Source organism: Cucurbita maxima, unplaced genomic scaffold (assembly GCF_002738345.1).
Source record: "Cucurbita maxima cultivar Rimu unplaced genomic scaffold, Cmax_1.0 Cma_Scf00123, whole genome shotgun sequence".
NCBI lineage: Eukaryota > Viridiplantae > Streptophyta > Magnoliopsida > Cucurbitales > Cucurbitaceae > Cucurbita > Cucurbita maxima.
This window is the reverse complement of record NW_019272139.1, coordinates 102,575-125,662: the sequence shown is the minus strand read 5'-3', so window position 1 is coordinate 125,662 and position 23,088 is coordinate 102,575. Positions and strand designations below refer to the sequence as shown.

At 34.7% G+C, this 23,088-nt stretch overlaps 3 protein-coding genes across 17 annotated transcripts; 1 reads left to right on the top strand and 2 right to left on the bottom strand.

The window, feature by feature from the left end:
* Nucleotides 1–568: 568 nt before the first annotated feature.
* LOC111473462 lies at nucleotides 569–21,913 on the bottom strand. 10 transcript variants are annotated; one of them, XM_023118950.1, is made up of 20 exons: nucleotides 21,736–21,913; nucleotides 20,593–20,817; nucleotides 19,964–20,045; nucleotides 19,804–19,881; nucleotides 19,670–19,729; nucleotides 19,448–19,552; nucleotides 18,956–19,066; nucleotides 18,517–18,558; nucleotides 17,698–17,868; nucleotides 17,463–17,602; nucleotides 16,853–16,950; nucleotides 16,647–16,753; nucleotides 16,509–16,551; nucleotides 15,877–15,968; nucleotides 15,707–15,755; nucleotides 15,218–15,288; nucleotides 14,880–14,996; nucleotides 14,684–14,769; nucleotides 14,411–14,474; nucleotides 13,437–13,672 (listed from the first exon to the last, which is right to left on the bottom strand). In XM_023118950.1, exons 2-20 carry the CDS (start codon nucleotides 20,667–20,669, stop codon nucleotides 13,637–13,639), a joined length of 1,629 nt encoding a protein of 542 aa, XP_022974718.1. In that variant the 5' UTR covers nucleotides 20,670–20,817; nucleotides 21,736–21,913; the 3' UTR covers nucleotides 13,437–13,636. The 10 variants fall into 10 exon arrangements, with proteins under 10 accessions (XP_022974725.1, XP_022974718.1, XP_022974716.1 ...); XM_023118948.1 differs by having other exon boundaries at nucleotides 21,751–21,913; XM_023118951.1 differs by having other exon boundaries at nucleotides 13,437–13,669; nucleotides 21,751–21,913.
* LOC111473460 (BTB/POZ domain-containing protein At5g17580-like) lies at nucleotides 3,823–6,625 on the top strand. 6 transcript variants are annotated; one of them, XM_023118945.1, is made up of 5 exons: nucleotides 3,823–3,973; nucleotides 4,063–4,103; nucleotides 4,266–4,520; nucleotides 4,629–4,698; nucleotides 4,787–6,625. In XM_023118945.1, the coding sequence occupies exons 3-5, from the start codon at nucleotides 4,486–4,488 to the stop codon at nucleotides 6,389–6,391; spliced, it is 1,710 nt and encodes a 569-aa protein (XP_022974713.1). In that variant the 5' UTR covers nucleotides 3,823–3,973; nucleotides 4,063–4,103; nucleotides 4,266–4,485; the 3' UTR covers nucleotides 6,392–6,625. The 6 variants fall into 6 exon arrangements, with proteins under 6 accessions (XP_022974713.1, XP_022974710.1, XP_022974711.1 ...); XM_023118942.1 differs by having other exon boundaries at nucleotides 4,041–4,103; nucleotides 4,462–4,520; XM_023118943.1 differs by having other exon boundaries at nucleotides 4,041–4,103.
* On the bottom strand, nucleotides 7,633–9,080 carry LOC111473464 (RING-H2 finger protein ATL51-like). Its single transcript, XM_023118958.1, has one exon. The coding sequence runs from the start codon at nucleotides 8,968–8,970 to the stop codon at nucleotides 7,855–7,857; it is 1,116 nt and encodes a 371-aa protein (XP_022974726.1). The 5' UTR covers nucleotides 8,971–9,080; the 3' UTR covers nucleotides 7,633–7,854.
* Nucleotides 21,914–23,088: the final 1,175 nt, after the last annotated feature.

Here is a 23,088-nt window from a genome sequence, read left to right as displayed (position 1 = left end):
TTATGTAATGAATGCATAATATAATGATTTTATATAGTTTTATGCATTTCACCCAAAATAAAAAGTTTAGAGGTAATTATTAAAGTAAATAAGAAAGCAAGCATAACTGTAAGTTTCAGTGGCATATTATAATAAAAAAATTCATTAACGGTGGTATGCAGTTTGAATCCTAACACTCTAGGTAAGGATAAAGAACATTCTTTTATATAATAAAGTTACAATTCGCTTAAATTTTAAATATAAAGATAAACATATAATAACATCAATTAGATCATCCAAATTGCATACTTCCCGATTCTAGATTCAAAAACACCTAACATGTCTGATTCCGTATACAACCATGTCCGAGCTCCAATTTATACTTTTTTTTACATTGAATATATGTTTATAAAATATTATAGGATTCATAAGGATGGTTTATGTTTTTAATAGAAATTATTGATAAAAAAAAAGTTTCCTAATTCCCCGACCAGGATGGAGACAAGGAAGACTTTCCCGACTCACTCTGTAGACATCCGAGAGGCATTTTTCACTTAAATATCTAACGCCCGATAGTGATGTGATGCAGTTGACCAAATAAAAAAACCATATTCGAAGGCAAGCAAGATGTTGCAGTCTCAAAATCCAGAATGATTAAAAATAATGTGGCCAAGAGAGCAGAGATCAGCTAGTTTAAAAGCTCTGGAATCTCGGCTTCAAACGAAGTCAAATGGGTCTCAAATTGCTTCCAAAAAAAACTCTACACTATCACAGACCACTAAAGTAAACTGAAGACAAGAAAAACAAAATCTAAATTAAACTTAACTCTCTGTCTGTTCCCTCAACCTTCGGATCGTGCTCCTAACGGTCACGGCACTCGCAGTGCTGCCCAAAACAAAGAAACAAAATCAAAACCTTGAACTGGGTTTGAAAGCACAAATAGCATTGCATAACAAGAACCAATTAAATCTACTCACTTCAATGTGTAGGCACCTCCGGCTTTCACCTTTCCACAGTCCTTGCAACCCCATATCCCAACAGCCTTCCTCTTCACGGCATACTGTTAAGAGTTTGAGACAGAAGTCATTGATTTGAATCTTTGAAATTTAACAAGTACCACCGAAATGTCATCTTTTATCAGAAGTTCAGAGAATTGTTATACTGATGGCAAGTAATTTTTTTTCTATAAATAGGATAAGGAGTTGATCGATCCAATGATATTACATTTTTATGGAAGATACATCATAAACCATGTCACCGTGGTATTTGGACTGGAAAATTTGCAACCGAGACCAACATTAAAGTCATTTATCAGTATGTTTAAACTCTAGCATTGTTGTGGAACCAAAGTTTTAAAAGGCTATTAAGGCTTATCTCAAAGGAAGACTAACTTTTGGCCTCAGGACTAAAACCTCTATCAAAATGCACCAATGCTTAAAGTCTCTACACTAGGTGATTAGAAAAATAATACTAATTTTGCCTCATTCTCTAAAATATAAAAGTTGGCGTGGTAACAATTTGAACTATTGCTTCATTTACGCTTTAAAGATGTTAAATATAACATTTTAGAATTATTAATTAAGTGGTAATCAACAGGGTACATTTTATGTTTTGATACAAGTAATAAGTTAAGTAATACTTGTACAAACAAATTTAGGAATTGCCTAATGTTTTTCATTAAAAAATTGAGGCTTACGCCTCATATCACCTCAAGGTGGTCTTTTAAAACATTGCATGGAACTACTTGTAACCCAAATAGCAGTAAGTAAAAGCTGAATAAATAAACTTACCTTTCCACAGAACTCGCAGAAATATTTGCTGTGCTGACTGACTTCCATCTTCTTAATCTGCTTCCTCAAACTAGCACCATATCTGGTACCTGGTACAGAAGACAGATAATAAACCAATTACAAACAGAACTAAGCATATCATAATGTACACAAACGTGAACAGCAAAGGATAGAGGAAGAGGAGGCTCTTGAAAAGCTCCCAATCTCTTCAAAACTATTGCGCAACTAATCAAGCCATATGTTAACGTAGTCGAAGGCGGCTCTTCTTTAGAAATCATCATTCAATAATCTCTTATCAATCCACAACTTGGAGTACAGATTAAATTTCACTGCTAGTAAAAGCATAAGATGTTAGCACATACCGTATTTGCCGACAATGCCAGCCTTCTTGGTTCTCTTCGTCTGCGATAATACAGGAAAGCAAAATAAGTACTAGTTAGAAATCGCTACAGAACACGTACCATATATATATATATATTCGGTGAACAATCTTCCCAAATAAGTCCTCTCAAGACATGTTCAATTCTCTCTTCGAATATACAAAATCAAAGAAAAATAGATAACCGTAAATTACCTAACCTATCTGCAAGATTAAATCAAGCTTTTAACTACGTGAGATCCATGAAACCGACTTGATTATCCTCTACCATAGAGCGACCTATTTTCCTTCCCAACGTTTCATTTATCAAAAGAACGAAACTCAAGCTTTTGATTCTAGATCATTTATCTCTCCTCGCTAATTTATCCTACATACTACAGACATCATCTCTTACCTTCGAACCTTCTAAAAGAACTTCAAATTTCCAGAAACAAGAAAGTAGTAAAGAAAATCATGAAATCCGTAAGAGAGATAAGAGTACCATTGTTGAAACCTTCGAGCAACAAGGACACCTCTGGAGAGACGCTGGTGCAGAGACTGAACGGCCAAGCGGGAAAGCCCTAGTTTTTCTCTGGCTGTTTATATAGCCCCCGACAAAACACTAAATTCGTTTCTGGCCCAACTTTGGTATCGGGGTTTAAAGCCCATTTTCATGAGCTTAGGTTTGTTGGGCTTAGTTGGATATCGGCCCAAACTAGGACAAATTTAGAAGAAATTAGTACGGACCAACCCTATCCAGAGTTGGGTTGGATTAGGTTCATTTTTCTGAACTCGAGCCGACTCAATTCGGTTTCAAGTTCATGAGCCAAAACCTTCCAATTGACCTTAGTTGGCTCGATTCGGTTTCGAGTTCATGAGACAAAACCTTTGGTTGACTCTAGCCAAATAAAAATGTATATAATACATTAAGAAATTTATAGTAATACTGGGTTTGTCAAAGTGGTACGGCCTCTTGTATATAAACTTAAAATCGAAATCAATTGAAAATGTTCAAATTCGATAATTTCGACCTATGATCATTAAAAGTTATTAAAAAATAATTTCACGTTTAGCTAATTTTCGATCCATTTTTTGTTATCGGTACTGTTTGCTGCTTTTTGTTTATGTTTTGAGACAGTTCATTAACGATATGGGATCTCCCAATCCATCTCCCTTTGGGCCTCAGTGTCTTTGACGACACATCGTCTGGTGTCCACCCTCATTTAGAGCTCAGCATCTTCACTGACACACTGGTTCGTTGTTTGGCTCTGATACCATTTATAACAGTTCAAGAGATGACAATATCTGCTAGCGGTGTGTTTTGCCTTTTTGTTGACGCTTTACTCGGACTCGATCCCATCCAATCGAGGCATAATTTGAGCTTAAAAATTCCATACTCGGACTCGATCCCATCCAATCGAGACTGGTACGTTGTCTGGCTCTGATACCATTTATAACAGTAGCGCTTGTGGCAATGTCTTAAGGTTCCAATATATTGCATCCGGGTTCAAAATGAACTTGTCGATAGACCGCGGGCCAAGTATTAGTAAATAAACGAGACATTAGTTATAAAATAATAATAATAATAAATAAATAAATAAATAAATAAATAAATAAATAAATGTCAAACATTCAAAAGAAATAATATTTAAATTTGAAAGAAAACAAAGTGAATTACTCCACTCCACTCCAACTAACAGAATTCCACTAGTTTTGCTTCCTCTTCCCCTCGGCTCTCTCTTCCTTCTTCTGTTGAAAAATTCCAAGTTCTGTACGCTCTCTCTCTCTCTCTCTCTATGACCAAGTCCAAATACACACAAAGATTTCAGATGTCCACATTTGATTTGTAAGTTTTGTTTCAATCCAATGCAGATTGTTGTTTCATGGATGAATTTTGATTTTTTTAGATTCAGTTCTCAATGTGGTTTTCATCAGTTCTTGCTGCGATTTATTGCACGGGAAGAAGAATTGGTTCGGTAATTGCTGTAATCCTCAGCATTTTGATCGCTCGTACTCTTTATTTTTTTTTTTTTTTTTTTTTCTGTTGAATGTTTCTATTTAGGCCTTTATATAGCTAGCTAATTTGTTCGTTATCGTGATTTGAATTCCATAACTCTCAAAATGTCGCTGCGTCGAAGGCGGTAGAGTGTATTTCGAGTATTGTTCTTTCAATCGAGACATTAGGAAGAATGACGATTGCAATTTCGGGAAATCATTGCGTCTGTAGTGACCTGAGAGGGAAATTCCTGTATTTTGAACTACAAAGTTCTGATTTATAGAAACTGGAAAGAGAAAAAAACTTAAGAACTTACTATTCTTTTTCTTCTTTTATAGATTATACTGAAGAATCTCCAAAACATGGTAGACAAATCAGACAAGGATGTCTCCTATTGGTAATGAATTCGTTAATCTCTTCGCGTTTATCTAACCCTTATGTTTTCTTTCTTTTGCACTGATTTAGATGTTTGGAAATGGTTGCTCGTCTTGATTCTGATTTGCAGGTTACCTAAGCCTAAATCTAGAATTGATATGCAGTTCCATGTCCGTGGGGTGCCCTTTACTTTGGAAAGGGTGAGAATGTGGGAGTCTGGATTCAGATACATATTTGTTTTGCTCAAATCTCTGCGATCTTTTAGTTATCTTTATAGTTTTTCTACAGGATATCATAGTAGAAAAGTCGGCCAAGATCGTGGAGATACTGAATGAGCAATCCGATGACAGTATCTATCAGTTCCTCAGAAACATACCAGCTCATCCTAAGACATTTGAACTTGTTGCAAGGTTCTGCCATGGGTTTGAACTGCAAATGTCATGTGAGAATGTGCTTCCTTTAGCATGTCTTGCTTTCTATCTGGGGATGACTGAAAGTCACAGCCCAAATAATCTGTTGAGCAAAGCAGTTACCTTCTTTGAACAGAGAATCCTCCCCAGCTGGAATGAAACTGTTAAGGCTTTTCTTACAACAGAAGATATCATACAACAGGCAGTGGATACAGGCCTTGTTGGTGAATGCATTGAGTCTTTAGTTTGTAAGGCAGTGAATGATCCTTACCTCCTTGGTGAACCGCTTGTGAATTTCGTAAATGATGAACTCAGTGAGGATGATGAGTTTCATCACAAGCCCAGTGCAAGAAGAAAGCTCTTTGTTTCTGAATGGCAGTCGGAGGATTTGACAATTCTGCCTCTTTCGCTATATGAATTAACCATTCATTCTATGAACCAGCATGCTGTACCGCCGAGATTTGTAGCTGCATCCCTTTTGAAGTATGCAAAGAAGTGGGTTTTTTGCAGTGCTAAAGGAGATAAAAAAATGTCGGTATGCAAAACAAACCATCAGAGGGAAGTCATGGAAGCAGTGGAGAGGCTACTGCCTCATCAGAAGGGACTATTTCCTTGCACAATACTGTTTGAAATGCTTCGTTTTGCCATTCATTTGGAAGCTAATGTTGGCTGTAGGAATGGACTCGAGTTGAGGATAGGAAAGCAGCTTGATCAAGCTACAGCAAGTGATCTTTTAATACCTTCTCGAGACTATGCTAAGGAAATGCATTACGATATCGAGTGCGTGAAGCGGATTATAAAGCACTTCTATAGAGATTATAACTCAAATATGGAAGGACTAACTGCAGTGGCGAGACTCATTGAGGAGTTTTTGATTGAGGTTGCCAGTGACAGAGATTTGGAGATAAGTGCATTTGTTTCATTAGTTGAAATGTCAAGTGCAGCGTCAATGGGAACTGATAGGAGCTCCGATGGAATATACAGGGCTATAGATATATACCTGGACAAGCATAGCTACCTGACTGAATCTGAAAAAGAAGAAGTGTGCAGAGGGCTGGACTACCATAGGATGTCGGCTGAAACTTGTGAACACGCAGCCAAGAATCAACGATTGCCATTAAGGATAGTGGTCCAAGTGCTATTTTTGGTGCAATTGCAACTTCGCGATGCGATCACGAGGGAGATGCAAGGTCCTGACAACAGATTGACACAGGACGAGGTCGAAAAGGACGAAAGAGAGTTGGCCTTAAATGATGGAGTACAAAAAAGTGAAATGGAGAAAATGAGCAACAAGGTGATGGAACTAGAGAAAGAATGTCATATGATGAGGAAAGAGATTGAGGAAGGCTGCATCCACATGGTGAAAAAGGAGAAGACAAGCATGTGGAGAGAAATGAAGAGGAAGTTTGGTTGCATAAATAAGATGAACAACTGCAATTGCCAAGTTAAAAAGAAAAAGGTTCATCCAAAACTATGGCCTTGACTAACAGACAACGGATCCATCCATAAACTCTTCTGTAATTATTTGATTACATGCTTCTGCATTATCATTCTAATGGCCCTATTTTAGTGAATAAATCTCCTAGTTTATGGGCATCAAGCCAAAATTTTCCCCAAGGTAACTGTTCTTTTGCCACCTTGCTTTTTCAGCATCATGTCATTTACCTTACAACATGCAGATTTGGAATTGTCGACAAAAAGAACAGAGTTTATTGAAGTTTTTTTGATAGAATAAGAACGATGCTTCATAGAGCACTTCACTGAGATACCAGTGATAATAACTAAGTGCATGTATCTTATTGGTTATTTCTTAAACAATCACCACATAGTTCAGTGAAAAAGGAGAAGTAGAATGATATAGGAAAAGGTACTTAGAATTGGAGTTGTTGTTATATATTTTGCCTCCTTTAGTATCTCCAAAATCAATAAATATTCAAGCAAGGGGCCAGAATTCTTGTGACAATGATGGAAGGATACCCAGTGGTCCATTTTCAGCAAAATTCCCTCAATCTTTTTCAAAGTTGAGATGTATCTTTCAGCATGCCAGTTTAGCCAATCATGGTATGACCTCTCTCTCTCTCTCTCTCTCCTTCTGGGTTTCAAATCAAAATCTGAAAAGTTTAGGCCAACATCTTCATTCTCCAAACATTGAGATATTGAGGAAGTAAGCTATTCGTCAACAGGTATGCACCTAACTTGAGACCATTTTTCCTTCTAATTATTGTTGAAATGGTTTAATCAAGAGTAAACCCATCTGATAAAGCATCAATCTCAGCCTTAGAAATGGAGATTGAGATTTAGGCAATGTAGTTTGCCTGTATTTCTAGTTCTTTACTTTATTAATTTGTGCAACTTTTATTTTTTCCTTATTATATAGATATGGTACTTAAGCTTTGTCTGATTTAGATGGCGTTTCTTTATGTTAGTATCTGATATCAGTACTTCTGCTGAGACATGTTTTGATTTGGAAGAATAGTATAGAGTATAAATTTTAAAATTTAAATATTGAAATAAAGTTTAACGAAGGGAAATTTGATAGTCCTGCATAGATTCTGACAACTCTGCATACCGCAACAAAGTGAAAAGAGCATAATTGACAGTAGAAAATGGCTAATCATTGAGACAATTCTTAGGCTTCTGAAGCACACTTCCTTGAGTTAAAAACGTGTAGAACTCAACTGGTTCAGACAATTCTGATCAGTTACCCTCAGCAATATCCCAAAAAGAACAGAAAAGAAAAGAGGAATTCTTTACTAAAGCTTTTACAGAATATGATCCATGAGTAACCTCTTTGAAGAGGCTTGTAAATTGCGAAATGTATGTTCAAATTTAGTTCATTTTGTTTGTTAATCTGGTATAAATCTGGGATTCTTCTGTGATTTCACCAATATATTACAAAAATAAGAATTTCTTTTTTCAAATTTTGTACAGTTTGTAAATCTACTTTCAACCGGGAATGATGCAACTCTTCCCTTTCCAATTCCCATAATTTGTAAAACCCAGCTTCCCAGTTGAGATAGATCTATGCATTTCCAAGTTGGAAACTCTGGAATGGCAATCCTCTTGAACAAATGCTTTAGAAGATCCAATCCCCATTTGTAATTCATCTTCTTCTACCTCTTCCTCGCTATCTTGACTGGCTCTCAGTATATCAGCAACAGAAACCTGTCCTTGCCATGATAAAGAATTCAAGGAAACTGACCTTCTAAATGGCTGAACAGCATCATCTTGTCTTACTTGATGAATCATGATGTTTCTTGGCTCTGAATCTTGATTATCTGATACAAAACTTTGCCTTTGATTCTTGGAAGAAACACCATCATTTTCAAGCCCCAAAACGGCAGTTTCTTGGCTGCTGACTGGTAAATCCGGCAAATCTTGAACCACCACAACAACTACTGTGTCATTGCTTCTGTGTTGATACTGAAAATTATATGAATTTAAATGTTCTGTTCTTTGAATTTCCTGAGTTGGGGGTGGGAAAAGATTGATGGGTGAGATGTTGGAGCGGCAGAGAGGGCAAGTTGAGTGAGATTTGAGCCACGTATCAATACAAGGAAGATGAAAGGCATGGCTGCACTTTGGCAGAAGCCTTAAGCTCTCATTTTCTTCAAACTCACTCAAACAAACTGAGCAATCTGTGCCTTCAACTAACCCATCTCCTCTTTTGTACTTGCAGACTGTGATGGACTTGATGAGAGCCTCATCCAGGCCTGCCGGAGGAAGAGGAGCTTGGAGCTGGTTTTCATGGCGGATTTGAGAAAGATTTTCTTCATCATCCATTTCCATGTTGGAGTTGGAAGTGGCAGCTCTGTTCCTGCAGTACTTGGAGATGATGGTGTAGTAGCTTACCAAAATGAAGGCGCTGGCCAAGATTCCAATGATGGCTATGATAAGAGGGGAGAAATCAGTGCCGGAATCGCTATTGGTTCCATAGCCAAAAGGTGGAGGTGGTGGGAAGATGATGTAACACCACTGGGGGCAATATATGCTGCAAATCTCTAAAGAACAGTCCCTGTAAGCATATGGCTGCCATTGATTTGAGTTTCCCACAGAACCCATTCTCCTCTGCCACTCGTAGATCTTGCAGGTACTCCTATTCTCTCTTTTTTCATATGTTTGTGGTAGGAGAGAGAGAGAGAGAGAGAGAGAGAGAGAGAGAGAGAGAGAGAGAGAGAGAGAGAGAGAGAGAGAGAGAGAGAGAGAGAGAGAGAGAGAGAGAGAGAGAGAGAGAGAGAGAGAGAGAGAGAGAGAGAGAGAGAGAGAGAGAGAGAGAGAGAGAGAGAGAGAGAGAGAGAGAGAGAGAGAGAGAGAGAGAGAGAGAGAGAGAGAGAGAGAGAGAGAGAGAGAGAGAGAGAGAGAGAGAGAGAGAGAGAGAGAGAGAGAGAGAGAGAGAGAGAGAGAGAGAGAGAGAGAGAGAGAGAGAGAGAGAGAGAGAGAGAGAGAGAGAGAGAGAGAGAGAGAGAGAGAGAGAGAGAGAGAGAGAGAGAGAGAGAGAGAGAGAGAGAGAGAGAGAGAGAGAGAGAGAGAGAGAGAGAGAGAGAGAGAGAGAGAGAGAGAGAGAGAGAGAGAGAGAGAGAGAGAGAGAGAGAGAGAGAGAGAGAGAGAGAGAGAGAGAGAGAGAGAGAGAGAGAGAGAGAGAGAGAGAGAGAGAGAGAGAGAGAGAGAGAGAGAGAGAGAGAGAGAGAGAGAGAGAGAGAGAGAGAGAGAGAGAGAGAGAGAGAGAGAGAGAGAGAGAGAGAGAGAGAGAGAGAGAGAGAGAGAGAGAGAGAGAGAGAGAGAGAGAGAGAGAGAGAGAGAGAGAGAGAGAGAGAGAGAGAGAGAGAGAGAGAGAGAGAGAGAGAGAGAGAGAGAGAGAGAGAGAGAGAGAGAGAGAGAGAGAGAGAGAGAGAGAGAGAGAGAGAGAGAGAAGGAAGAGGAGTGAGAGAGAGAGAGTTTTGAAGGGTGGAGGGATGAAGAAAAAGAGACCAAAATTGGGGGGACTTGGATGCAAAGGAAAGTAAAGTTGGAGGAGGAGGTGGGAAATTGTTATATCAGCTATCCGCTCTCTCTCTCTCTCTCTCTCTCTCCAATTCTTGTCCTAACCTTTTACTTTTCTCTTTTTCAAGTCTTGTTCTTCAAAAACATGCCTTCAACAAAGAAATATGGTCCATATTGGTTTGTCTAAATTCCTTGTGTGTGAGAGTTTAGGTTTCACGCAAAGCTAAATGATATAAAATTTTCCTTTGACAAATGGAAGAAGATGAGTGTAGGTGTGGGTTTCATAAATCTCGATGAAACCTCCGAGTCGATGGGTTGGGTTGTAAATGTTTCAACCCGAATAACTCAATACCCAGCCTGTACGGTTTGAGTTGGATTATCAACTTATTTGAGTGTAGGTGTGAGTTTTATAAAGTTTGGTGAACATCCAAATCGGTAGGTCGGGTTGTAAATGTTTCATCCCAAACAACTCAACCCAATTCAAATAAGTTGATAATTCAACTCAAACCGTTAAGGTTGGATGTTGAGTTTGATCAAATTTTTTGGGTTAGATCTTTTATGGAAATAGACTGACTATTGGAGATATTTGTGTTACTTCGTATGCACTGGTTTGTACACGAATGCGTGAGTTATATCGAGTACTCAGTGAATTATAGATCAATCAACTTTGCAAATATTAGTGAACTTAGTAAGTGGGTTGGGTTGTAAATTTTTCAACTTGAATAGAGTTGTACATTTTTCTAACCCGAACAACTCAACCCAATTCAAATAAGTTGATAACCCAACTCAAACTGTATAGGTAGGTTGTTGAGTCGATCAATTTTTTTAATCAGATTTTTTATGGAAATATTCGTCTGCACTAGTTTGTACACGAATGCGGAGTCATACTGAGTATTCAGGACCACTGAAATTTGTCTTTTCGAGAAGGATAATCAACTCCGATCAAAACTTGAACTTTTGTATAGGTACGCAATTTGGAAAGTCACACCAAAAGAGTTGGTGAATTTAGGTAAGACAAACCCATTGGAACCATAAAAATTCACTTCCTATCATTTCATGCTCTATTTATACACCATCTCTATTGATTAATATTTACTATGAGATTATAAGCATAATTTAAAATATTTGAATATTAATAAGATATTATTAATAATATTATTTTATATTTTCACAATTTTGTCTCAGGTGATTATAATAATATAATCCATCCCCATTAAGCCCATTTATTGAAACCTAATTTTATATTATTTTTTAAACTTTAATTATTATCAAATCATATTATGGATTTTTGTCTCTGATTCTCTCTCTAAATCTCAATCACAAAACAATTTAATATTAAAAGAAAAGTTCAATTAAATAAAAAGATAATCTCACCATATTATTAATTATAATAATATTAAATTTTATTATTAATAGACATTTTTGTCACATTATAATAAATAAATATATCGGCTCGGAAAAAAAAAAAGAAGAAAAAAACAGGCTTCCTACCGAAGCTCATACCAGATGGAAGCCAAGCCATCACGTGCAATCACGTGAGTGTGTGACGTGGCTAGTTTTTATTGGTGTGGTAGTTGAACGAGAGGAGACTTCCAGAAGATAATTTAATTCCAAGAAAATATAAATTATATTTTTTTATATAGGTTTTCTAAAATTAATTTACAAAATATTGAACTTGAAATAATAATATTACTCAAATTATTAATTATTTTAATTATTTATAGTTTAAAAATTATCAAACTATATATTATAACAAATAATTAGATTGGTTCCTTCTATTTTATTCATATTTTAAGATTATTTAATATAAATATTTTGAACCAAAATTCGTTAATTAATTAATTAATTAATTATATGACAATGATAGTTTACTTGTAATGAAAATGATATCTCTAAATATGATTATAATTTTTCGTTTGTTTATGTAATTCGATCACATTAAAACGGTAATCAATCTGACTCTGGATGATAATTGTGGGACCCATACTTCTTTTTTTGAATTTATCTAGGTTGAAAACTATATTAAATCCATAGTTATTTTTATGCTTTCATTAAAATTTCTTCATTTTTTTTAAATCTCTTTCATTTCTTTCCTTTGATATGTCGAATGATGATAATATTTGGGTGAGATCTCATATCGGATGGAGAGGAGAACGAAATATTTTTTTTTTATAAGAGTTTGGAAACTTCTTCATAATAGATGTACTTTAAAACTGTGAGACTGACGAAGATACGTAACGAGTTAAAGGAGACAATATCTGCTAGTGGTGAGCTTGGATTGTTACAAACGGTATCGGACCTAGACACTGGGTGGTGTTCCTGCGAGCACACTATCCCCCTAAGGGAATGAGTTGTGGAAACTTATCCCTAACAAACACATTTTAAAGTCGTGAGACTGAAGACAAATGTAATAGACTAAAGCAGACAATATCTACTAGCAGTGAGTTTGGACGGTTACAAATTTCGATCATAATTTTAATCTAGACGAAAAATCATAATTACAACACTAAAAATTATTTTTCTTGAGTGATTTTTGATATGGTATATTACAATCATTTTAAAATAAGTTAATTAATATTATTTTATTAAATAAAAAATGGTGGTTTTTTAAAGTAATTAGATCAAAACTATGTGTTTTGAAATCTTCCATTTTTTTTAAAAAAAAAATAGATATTAAGTGTTTTAAAGCATAAACAATTTTGAAAAAAAATGGATTTTAATTATTATAGTATATTCTTTATTACTACATTTTAATTAATTAAAAATATAAAAATCCATTCTAATAGTCGTTCATATTTCATTCCATTTCCAAATATTAGTAAACAACACCAATTAATTATGATTATCGTTCCAATTAACTCAAAGTAAATACCCTAAAAAACAATTGATTCAATTTCGTTAAATTTTCACCACAATTACAACCATTTTTATTATGATTTAATAAATAGTTATTTTAAATATTACTTATAAACTGATAATTTGTCATTTGAATCGACTAAAAAAACGTAGGTACATTTCTTTTTTTTTTTTTTTTCTCAATAAGTCAAAATCCAATATATATAATGATATGACACAAACAAAGAGAGATATTGTCCGGGCAAATGTACGGTTGGCTATGGACATATATTCTGAAACATAAAGATGATGGCTCTATCGAGAGGGCTTGTCTTGTGACGAAAGGTTTGACACAAACCTATGACATAAATTATTTCGAGACTTATCCTCCCATAGTCAAACTCAAAAGAATGCCATACGGAGTCATTCTGTCAGTTGTAGCTAACAGATCTTGATCACTGCACCAACTCGATGTAAAAATGGCCGTTCTTCATGAAAAATAGAGTGAAAGGGTCTACCCAAAATCAAGGGGTACTAACAAAGAGTCTCAATCAAGAAATACAACTCTATTAAGTCAAAAAAGGGATCATTCCATGGGCCTATAATTTATCAATAATGTTTGTACAGCAAAAAGACAGTTCTTTTCGGTCCTTCCATTTTACAATTACACCAAAATAATGTTGAGGGCTTCGTCATGAATGTGAGCAAGAAACTAACAGGGAAGAGACTATATATGCATTTGTGTCTATAAAAGAGTAAGAGGAAAAAGAGCAGCAAGAGCAAACCTTTATGATTTATTTGATTTATTGGTAAAAACTATGATGGATCGATTCCTGAATTCAATTACATCTCGTTTGCGTAATGAATGAATGATGAGTATCGACACAATACTTGAACGACGAATGAGTTCGGTCTATGATTTTACTTTCCTTCTATCGTCCATTGCCTGCTTGAAGAATATATGAGATTCAGTCTAAAAGCTTAAAGAATATATGATGAGTATCGACACAAAAATTTGTTCTATATATTTCCTACAGCTTGTTGTTCCCACTGACATGGTTTTTCTAAAGCCCCAGAAGTTATTTAATCATTCAAAATCTCGGGTTTAACGCCTTTTTACAAGTTGGTTGATTACACTTCTTGAAAAAGGAATTGAAAACAAAAGCAGAAAACTCTTTAGACAAGAACTGTGTGAAGGAACACAAAGTCTCCCAACATCCACAAGAGGAGGCTTTAGGGAGGCTTATCACCCAAGCTCCATGATTTGAGCCTTTGGGCAGATTCCTTAATCAAAGAAAACTTTTGTGGTCTCCTAGAACTAATGTTAGAGCGTGTTTAGTCTCTTGCAAGTTAATCAAATTGGGTAACGGCACGGATTAGAAGAAAAAAAATATCATTAAAAGATAAAAAAGAGGAGAGATGCATGCAGCATGCTAATCAAACTCAGCCTTGATTTACATAGAGAGTAAATATGTTACGGCTCAAGCCCACCGCTAGCAGATATTGTCCTTTTTGGGTTTTTCCTTTCAGGCTTCCCCTCATTTTTAAAACGCGTCTGCTAGGGAGAGGTTTCCACACTCTTACAAAGAATGCTTCGTTCTCGTCTCCAACCTATGTGGGATCTTAAGCATCGTTAATGGTGTCCACGTATTGATCCTTATCTAGTAGATTTTGGTCGAGAGAATACCTTGCTTTGGAACATTCTCAAGGTCAACACAAGTGTATCCCGCATCCTACAAGAAAAATCAGCACTATAGTAGACTGTAACTATTTAAGAAACATGCAATTCTGAAACTCAAGACAAGTATATAGCTCACTTGTTGATTATAGATGATTTTAAAGAGACAAACAGGTCATATGATATAAATAAGTCTAAGTTTTATGGTTAGTCTTAGAACATTGTACCAACCAGGGAGCTTCACAGAATACAAATGAATCTCTAAGTGAATGGAAACATTACCTAACATCATACGCATTAAAGGGAAGAGATGATCCATAAGAACACGTCAAAACAAATTGTGTTGACATCCCAGGGGGAATTTTCAACTGCATCCACAAATATATAGTAAAGAAACAAAATAAAACTTTGGTATATATGAAAATATAATTGAAACTTGTTGGCGCCCTCATCGGTAACTACGTTAATAAGGACATACCGACAACTCCCTTGAATATTTCTCAGCAATTACAACTGCATCTGTGTTTCCCATCTTAATTTGGTAACCAGACCTCCTCAAAGAAATAGACGCTGGTTCCCAATTCTCAGATAAAACCTCATAAAACCACCAAAATGTCAATAACTAGCTACAATTTTTCTAAAAAATGGAAACCAGCTAACGGAGGACAATAATTTCACAACGTATTTTAGTTCAGGGCTCAATCTGACAAAATGATAAATTTGAAGTTAAACTTGACTCACTTTAACTTGTATAGGACTAAGAAACAAGTACAACTCAAACGAGTGAATTTTTCTAGAAGATTTACTTATACGTACCAGCAATAGAACAGAAAATGTGGCTTGACCCTTTGAGAGATATGTGTCAATCTCCAGTTGCATGTCTGGATCTATAATGGAACTAATTAGAAAGCTCGAGGAGTATATAAAAAATAGCTGAAATATAACAATGTTAGTCAACTAATAAATCAAAATAAATTACACAGGATAATGTGATAGTTGAACAACTTTTGTTACTGAAAGTCGAGGCTTCGAAAGAAGAAAACAACTATGTATCATGAAGTACATGATTTTTCTGCCTACCAAGATGTTTTTCCAACCTTTTCATCACATTCTGGTTTTGGAGGTACAGATAAACACACTATTGTAAAAGAGGCAATCACATAGAAAAGATGTCATTAAGCAATTTAAAAACTAGGATTTGGCTATAGCACGCAAGTCAAGAGAAGCAATTAATTAGCTACCTTGAAAAGATACATAAAGAGTTGCAACTTAAGAGTGATGTTCTTAAAATTTTAATCAACTTACCACATTTTATTTTTTTCTGATCATTAGCAAAAAGCTTTACCAGCTCCCCCTGATAATTGGAAAAGAATTTAGAATAAAAAACCGGAAGGCCTTTTAAATTGCATTTTCTAAACCCGATGGTACGCAAAATAAATTATGAATCACAATTCAAAGCGTTTTTGGTTGAAAACCTGATGGCCTTTGTCATCCATTGGTATGCACTCAACAGCAATTAGTTTATCAACATCATCAGCTGCAACAACATATTCTGGATTTGTAGCTCCTAAATCAAAAAACCATTCAAAGATTAGAAGTTATTATAACAATCTAGTAGTAACTAGTAACAATGCATGCTGACAAAAGTGAACGTAATGCGAGTGTCACTGAAAAGGACAGAAAACTAGAGTGCTTATCTGGAATTATGTGATTCAACTGTGTTTAATGTTTTTTGTCCGATAGGAACAAGAAGATGTGTTTCCGTTTTCCATAAAGTCAAGCCATTTGCTGAATTAGTAGAATATGTAAATTTTATTTGCTCAAATTACACAGTACTTACAACCTTACTTCAACATGATCTGTTCTGTATAAGTTATAAAATTGCATCATGAAAAAATTTTACTAGGTAGATGAAGCAATTTTTATCATTGTTTTTTCTTTTCTTTTGTGGCGCCTTCTCCTCCTCATAATTTATTGTATATTTTTCAGTTTCAATAATAAAGTTTTCTTTGACCCCAAACAAAAAAAAAAAAGAGAGAAAAATAAAAGAATGAAATGTAAGAATGTCATCTAAAGAATCCTACAAAGCTGAACTCATTTCCATTACCTTCAATATACTGCCTTGTGCCATCCTCAAGATGCCAAACCCACTGACACAGAAATTTGTATCATCTATATATGAACATTCCACGTGTATCCCCAAATCTATATTGGTCATCATTTAAATGATATCTGAGCATGTCACCTGAAATATACAGAGAGAAGTCCCTCGCGTAGGATATCCACATGCAAGAAGTGTGCTCCCTGGTGTAGCCTCACCGATTATTTGAAAATTCTCGATGCTAGGTCCCTCTGAATTAAAACTTCATGTGAGTGCTCATGTCTTAGTAAAGTACTGGTTATGTGCAATTGTGCTTTGATTGTCTTCTAAAACAAATAAAAAAAACTCACCAATCGTTACAGGGTGGTTATATCTCTCATCAGGTGTATAACGTTGGAGTTCCACAGCTTCATCATCAACCGGAGGGGTAAAATCACCAGGCACTTCCCTAAGATAGTATGTTTTTGTAGTTGAGAGAAATAGAGAAATTCCATAAGGAAATGTCGGAACCATCTTTTTTATACAGTGTTGCACTTTGCATCATACTTTTATGCTACAACTAAATTCAAGTTGAAATGTAATGAAGGTTTGGAACAACAGGCTTTCAGTTGAAACCAAACAACATTAAATTAAGATTAGTACCTGAATTTCAATTATGAAAAATAAACTCCAAAAACTTGAAAAAGTCTTTTTAAAAGTTATTAGGAGAATAGCCTAAAAATAATTATTGAATGAAGTTATATGTGCATATATAATTTTATTCTTATAGAAAGAACATTTTTTAAATTATAAATAAGTTTAGGTTGGTTCAATTCAGTCCATACTAATTTAAGGTGAATCCACAAATCAACCCCAGCCCATGGAATTATTATTTATTTTGACCGATCCAAGTTGGATTTTTTGAACACCACTAGTCTTGTTCTAACTTAAGGCATCCATACCAGATTTAGAATGCTATACCTTCCAGTATAGAATAAAGGGTCTGGAGAAATGTCATTGACAGGTTGATGCACTTCAGGTCTCTGACTGAAGTCTGCTGATTTTGGAATATTAGTTTGTACCCTACTAGATATAAACACATCTTCAGTTGCTCTCAAATGCTGCATGTAAAAGGGATGAGAATTAAATGAGTAGCAAGCTTTGTAGAAGCAAAGGAAACAAACATAGTAGTTAAGGAAGTTACATGCAACACTACCTCTGCTTGGGGAGGAAGTTGGTATTTTGAAGTCCCCATATCTGTATTCTCTCTCTTTTGATATTGATATCCACTTTCAAATAACTTAAAATCAGCATTCTCTCTCTCTTTATATTGAAATCCACTCTCAAAACGATTTTTAACAAGAGATGTTCGTTCTCCAATTTTTTCCTGTGTTGAAAAGAAGCACAATCTTTATTACAGTAATTTATCAATTTCAACTGACAGTTATTATAAGAAAGATAATGGCAATGCTAAAAAAAATGGAAACAAGAGGATGGAAATTAAAACAGTTGATGGAATTGCATGTCTTAATTTTAAAAAAATTGGTCTAGTTAAGCATTTATATAGTTGGTTGCCATTTTTTCTGAGTTATCGTAGCGAAAATAGGACATTTGACAAAGTTGAATGTCTAGCTTTACGACAAAGGTCCAATAAAACCTTGATGTAATTGGATGATAGTTCACAATATGTCATTTTATTTCATCAAGGACCCTCAAAAAAGGTAAGTTTCCACAAAAAAAAAAGGTGGGCCAAGAAGAGTGATGAAATTTTGTCATGTTAAACATTTCCCTCCCAAGCCATTTTATTATCATTAAACATTATATTGTTCCTCTGCCCATAAGACATAAAACTGCCATCAGAACATTATAGAGAAAAGATTAACATTCTATGGAGAAGAAATAACTGAAGCAGTAATGAAAAGGAATGGCAAGTAGATGGAGTTGCAATCACATATAGCAAAATATTTTACTATCTTGGTTGAGGAACTTATAACTTCGCAGACAAAACAACAAATTTTAATAATAGCCAGCTTACATGTGAAGTTCTGATCTTCTGCTGCAACTGATCATGAAGTAGCTGTTAAGATTTGAGGAAAAATAAAAAAAGCTAAGCAAAATGAAAATAAAGGAAGAAACTATTGCAAGAAATATAAAGGAAAATATTTTCTTGAGAAGAAAATATAAAAAAAGTTGTAACATATTGCACAACTAACCAATCAAATTGGTCAATGAGCAAACTCAGACACCAAAAGAAAGACTATTTTTACTAGGGTGCATTCTTTAATTATAGGTCCAAAGACAGATTTGTCACGGAGTCGATATGGATTTCATGTATTCCGCTTCAAGGTTTTGACCAAATTTATTTCCAGGATTCATTTGGAATGAGGATATCAAGCATATCAGCAAGAAAGTTGGATTTATTCGATATCGCAGATGTGTGAATCAGTCTCAAGCTTCATATGTAGAGAATTTACCTTCACACTGTTGGATAGAACAGAGGCATTTATGACACGAGGCCAAATACCATATTTTGCCAAAAGCCCAAGCAATGATGACATGTAGTGATATCTCTCATCATCCACAGCCTGTTAAAGAAGAGATTGAAACCATTCAGCATTGTTAACGTAAGCAGATTTAACTTTCTACATCAACTTTTTTTTAGCTTCAGATCACTGTCTAAACAATTTTTTCATTTCTCCCCTAACTGATGAATACCAAATAGAAGCTTTTTCTTTTTTTCTTTTCCTTTTCTTTTCGGGTAATCTCTCTGAGTTTTTGGCTTGGGTTGATACTTCCGTATCTTCCCTCGTTTCGGTCAATGAATTGTTTCTTGTCTAGGGTTTCATTTTATCATCATACGCCCATAAATATACAGGTTATCAGAGTTGAGTGACTGATTACAATAAGTACAAAGTCCCATAAAGGGTATCAAATGGAAGTTACTTGGAAAAAAACCTAAAACGTACCTTCAATTCATTAGTCAATTTTAAGTTCACTTCAAGATCCCCCTTTCTGTATCCCAACTCATTGTATGCAGAAGTAAGGGCTTCAGTTTGCTTCTCATCGACTGCCTGTTACAAAATGAGAAAAAAGATATGTTATCTGAATCAAAATGTAAAGAGACGACAGCATGAGGAGAAAACTGAAAACAGTAGGCCGTACAACTATATCCAAAAACAAAGACGAACCATTCTTATGTCTGAAAATTTCCTCTCCAGTGCACATTTCTCATTCAACAGTTGCAATTCCTTTCACCACAGAGATTTTTTGTGTAAGGTATAGCGATATCACATGAACCCGGAGTCATCTAAGCAATTTATACCTTCAAACAAGCAACTGCAATTTGTTGACGAAGAAGCTGAATCTCCCCTTCCTGTGCTCTAACCCTTGACAACAGTTCCTATGTATAACTTTAAAAACTATAAGATGTTGTCGACAGCTTAAATTCAGAACCCGAGAAACTTGTACACAGAAGGCCATACCTCAGCTTCTTGGTCTTGATGAGTACTGTCATTTACAACTCCTGTCAGATCATTTGAACCAAGAGATCTTTCAAAGGTTTGCCTGCAAAAATAATTGTTTAGTTTTGTAATAACCACAAGTTATAATATAAAAAATAAAAATAAAAATAAAATAAAAAAACTCAGCACAGTCACCGGAAAACGCGAGAATTCCTGAAAATTGTGAGAACTCACATCGGTTGGGGAGGAGAACAAAATACTCTTTATATGGGTGTGGAAACCTCTCCCTAGCAGACGCGTTTTAAAAACTTAGAGGGGAATCCTGAAATGGAAAGCCCAACATGACAATATCTACTCGCGGAGGATTTGGACGATTACAAGTTTAATCCTTACTAGAGACTGATGATGATGGTATAGACTGGGAGCTGCTATTTAACCCATTAACCAAACTAATTTCTCTGATGACCCCTCCTTAAATAATCTGTAGAGAGTGGGTTAAGACAACAAAAAATAACAAGCTAAAACCTATCCAGAAATAAACCACAACATTATTCTCAATGCCCACATTAAGCAATTGGTACTACCTTCATTGATTTTGGTAGTGAGCAAAAAATCTGCGAACCTACTATGAAAATAATTCGGTTTATTACCTTTTCTTTAGATGGGATCTTGCAGCATGAACCTTGTTATCATTATGCCCTTGCAAAGAGCTATGGGTAGTCGACATCAGATCGGAAGTTCAAGTTCTTTACTTTGGCAACTTCTGATTGCATCAGCACAAACATTGTCCATCACTACAGAATCTTGGACTCTACATCATTTGATGTCCATACACCGTAGACAGCAACTTTGCACGCTTTATTCACACAACTTTCCTTCATAAGATGTATGATTACCATGCATCAAATTATAGTAACTGATGCCATATCAAAATTATAGAGCATATGTGAAAGGGTGAAACGTATCTAGAGATATGAATGAATTTAGAAACTTCTAAAATGTGAGGAAAAACCAAAATCCAGAACACAGGAAACGGCAGGTACCTATACCCCAGTCGAAGAAAGTTCGAACACCACTTCACTAATTACTCCTCACCATTTCTAATCTCTTCTCATGAAGAAATATCGTCCATATGAATCTAATGAAATACTTGTGGAGTAAGTTCTAATAATAAATCTACAGAAAAATTCTGCGCATTTTGATGAATCGACAACCATATGATAAATGAGATTGACAAATGAATGAGATACTCATAAGGTTGAACATAATTAGCAAGAGGAATGAACAAGACAATTACAATTACAAGCAGGGATTGAAATGGCAAACACCTGCTGAATTTTAACAACTCCGAATAAAAACTCAAATGACAGATTCAAATTAGCAACCGGATAGCAAAAGATCAGAAAGCCAATCAAAGTTATACGTCCTTCTCTCCGAATCTCCGAACCCCGCAAGCTCATAAGTTATAACCAATCCAACCCGAAAAAACTATGGCGGCAAAAGCTGCAAACGGATAAACAAAGCTCATACCGGATGCATCTTCACATAACTAAAAACATACAAACCAATCTGTATTTTCATCAAGGTGCTGATTCGATCCTGAAAATTGGCTTCAAATCAAAATCCAAAACTAAAAACGAATGAGGACAGAAAATCTTCCCCGTCACATCAAGAAACATCAACTCAAACAAAAACTTGAACAAATCTAACAAAAAAATGTCCATATTCGTAACATGGATTGATTGATGAGACATTAATTAACAGAAAAACGAAAAGCAAATGAAGTACGCAACTGATTTAAACAATACCAAAAAGATGTCGCGCTCGAATTCTTTGGGGAGGTGCGAGAGAGAAATATTGACAAATCGAGCTGCTTAAAGAGCCAAAAACAGTATGAATGGCGAGAGAAGAGAGGTGTGGAAGTCAAATGAGTGACGGAATCGTTAAGGAAATGAAGACGAAGCTGATGAATTGCACCACGTATGATCCGCAATTTTTTCGTTTTTTTTTTCTTCATCCCCTCCCGATTTTTAAAAAATGGAAAATTTAGTATTAAAAATTATAATTTACTTTCTATAATTTTAAAAATTATAATTTTGTTTCCAAACTCTCAATTAAGATTCCATATTTTAAATTATAAATATTTATTAAAATCAATAAAAATATTCGTGAGAAAAATATCTTTATAAACTTTTAAAATTTTAAATAATACCTTAAAACATTATATATATATAAATAATAGTTAATATTTAAATATTTTTATGCATGAGTCTAATTTATAATAATTAAAAATTAATAGAAATTATCAACCACATTCGTTTTTTTAATTTTTATTCAGTTAAATCATATTAATTAATTTTTTAGTTAAAATAATATTTAAAAGTAAGAGCATTTATAAATATTTTTATAATTGAACGTTTATAATTTAAAACACAATTATTAATTTACTTATTAACTTGTCTATTAAAGATTGTTGTTGTTATTTAATTAATTTCAATTATTTTTAAGTTTTTTTTTTCAATATATCGACTAAAATCAGAAAAAAAAAACTTATTCTAAAATATAATGAAAACCAAATTACATTTCTAAAATAATATTTTAAAAATTATAGTTGGTTGATAGATTGAAAGTCAAAGTCAAAGTCAAGTCTCCTTTGACTTATATATTTTTCCTTTTAAAGTTTTTTTTTATTGTCCTTTATATTATTTATTTTGGTATTCCTTTTAGGCTCCTCATCAAGCCTTTAAAATGCGTCTGCTAGGTGGTAGAAGGTTTCCACACCGTTAGAAATGGTGTTTTGTTTGTTAGGATTGCACAACAATACACACTCGATCTAGATGAACACAAAGAACATGATAGAGAAAATGCAAGGACCGTTAGAAAGGGTGTTTTGTTTGTTAGGATAGCACAACAACGCACACACTTGATATAGATGAACACAAAGAACAGGATAGAGAAAATGTAAGGAGAAATTGGCTAAATGATTTATTATTCTTTTGATGCAACAAAAAAATATTCTTTAATTATATGAATTAAATTAATAAATATATAATTTAATAATATTATATATATTAAAAAAAACTAAAATGTAATTTATATTATTATTATGATAGATATTTTTATAAAAAAATTATTATAGTAGATTA

Bases quoted from the DNA above. Each gene is read 5' to 3' on its own strand.
- LOC111473460 (XM_023118942.1), top strand. From the start codon at position 4,047: ATGTGGTTTTCATCAGTTCTTGCTGCGATTTATTGCACGGGAAGAAGA. The intron at 4,521-4,628 runs GTAATGAATTCG...TCTGATTTGCAG, and splicing joins GACAAGGATGTCTCCTATTG to GTTACCTAAGCCTAAATCTA. The intron at 4,699-4,786 runs GTGAGAATGTGG...GTTTTTCTACAG, and splicing joins TGCCCTTTACTTTGGAAAGG to GATATCATAGTAGAAAAGTC.
- LOC111473464 (XM_023118958.1), bottom strand. From the start codon at position 8,970: ATGGGTTCTGTGGGAAACTCAAATCAATGGCAGCCATATGCTTACAGG.
- LOC111473462 (XM_023118950.1), bottom strand. From the start codon at position 20,669: ATGTCGACTACCCATAGCTCTTTGCAAGGGCATAATGATAACAAGGTT. The intron at 19,730-19,803 runs GTATAAATTGCT...CTGTGGTGAAAG, and splicing joins TTGCAGTTGCTTGTTTGAAG to GAATTGCAACTGTTGAATGA. The intron at 17,869-18,516 runs GTAAGCTGGCTA...TTTTCAACACAG, and splicing joins AGAAGATCAGAACTTCACAT to GAAAAAATTGGAGAACGAAC.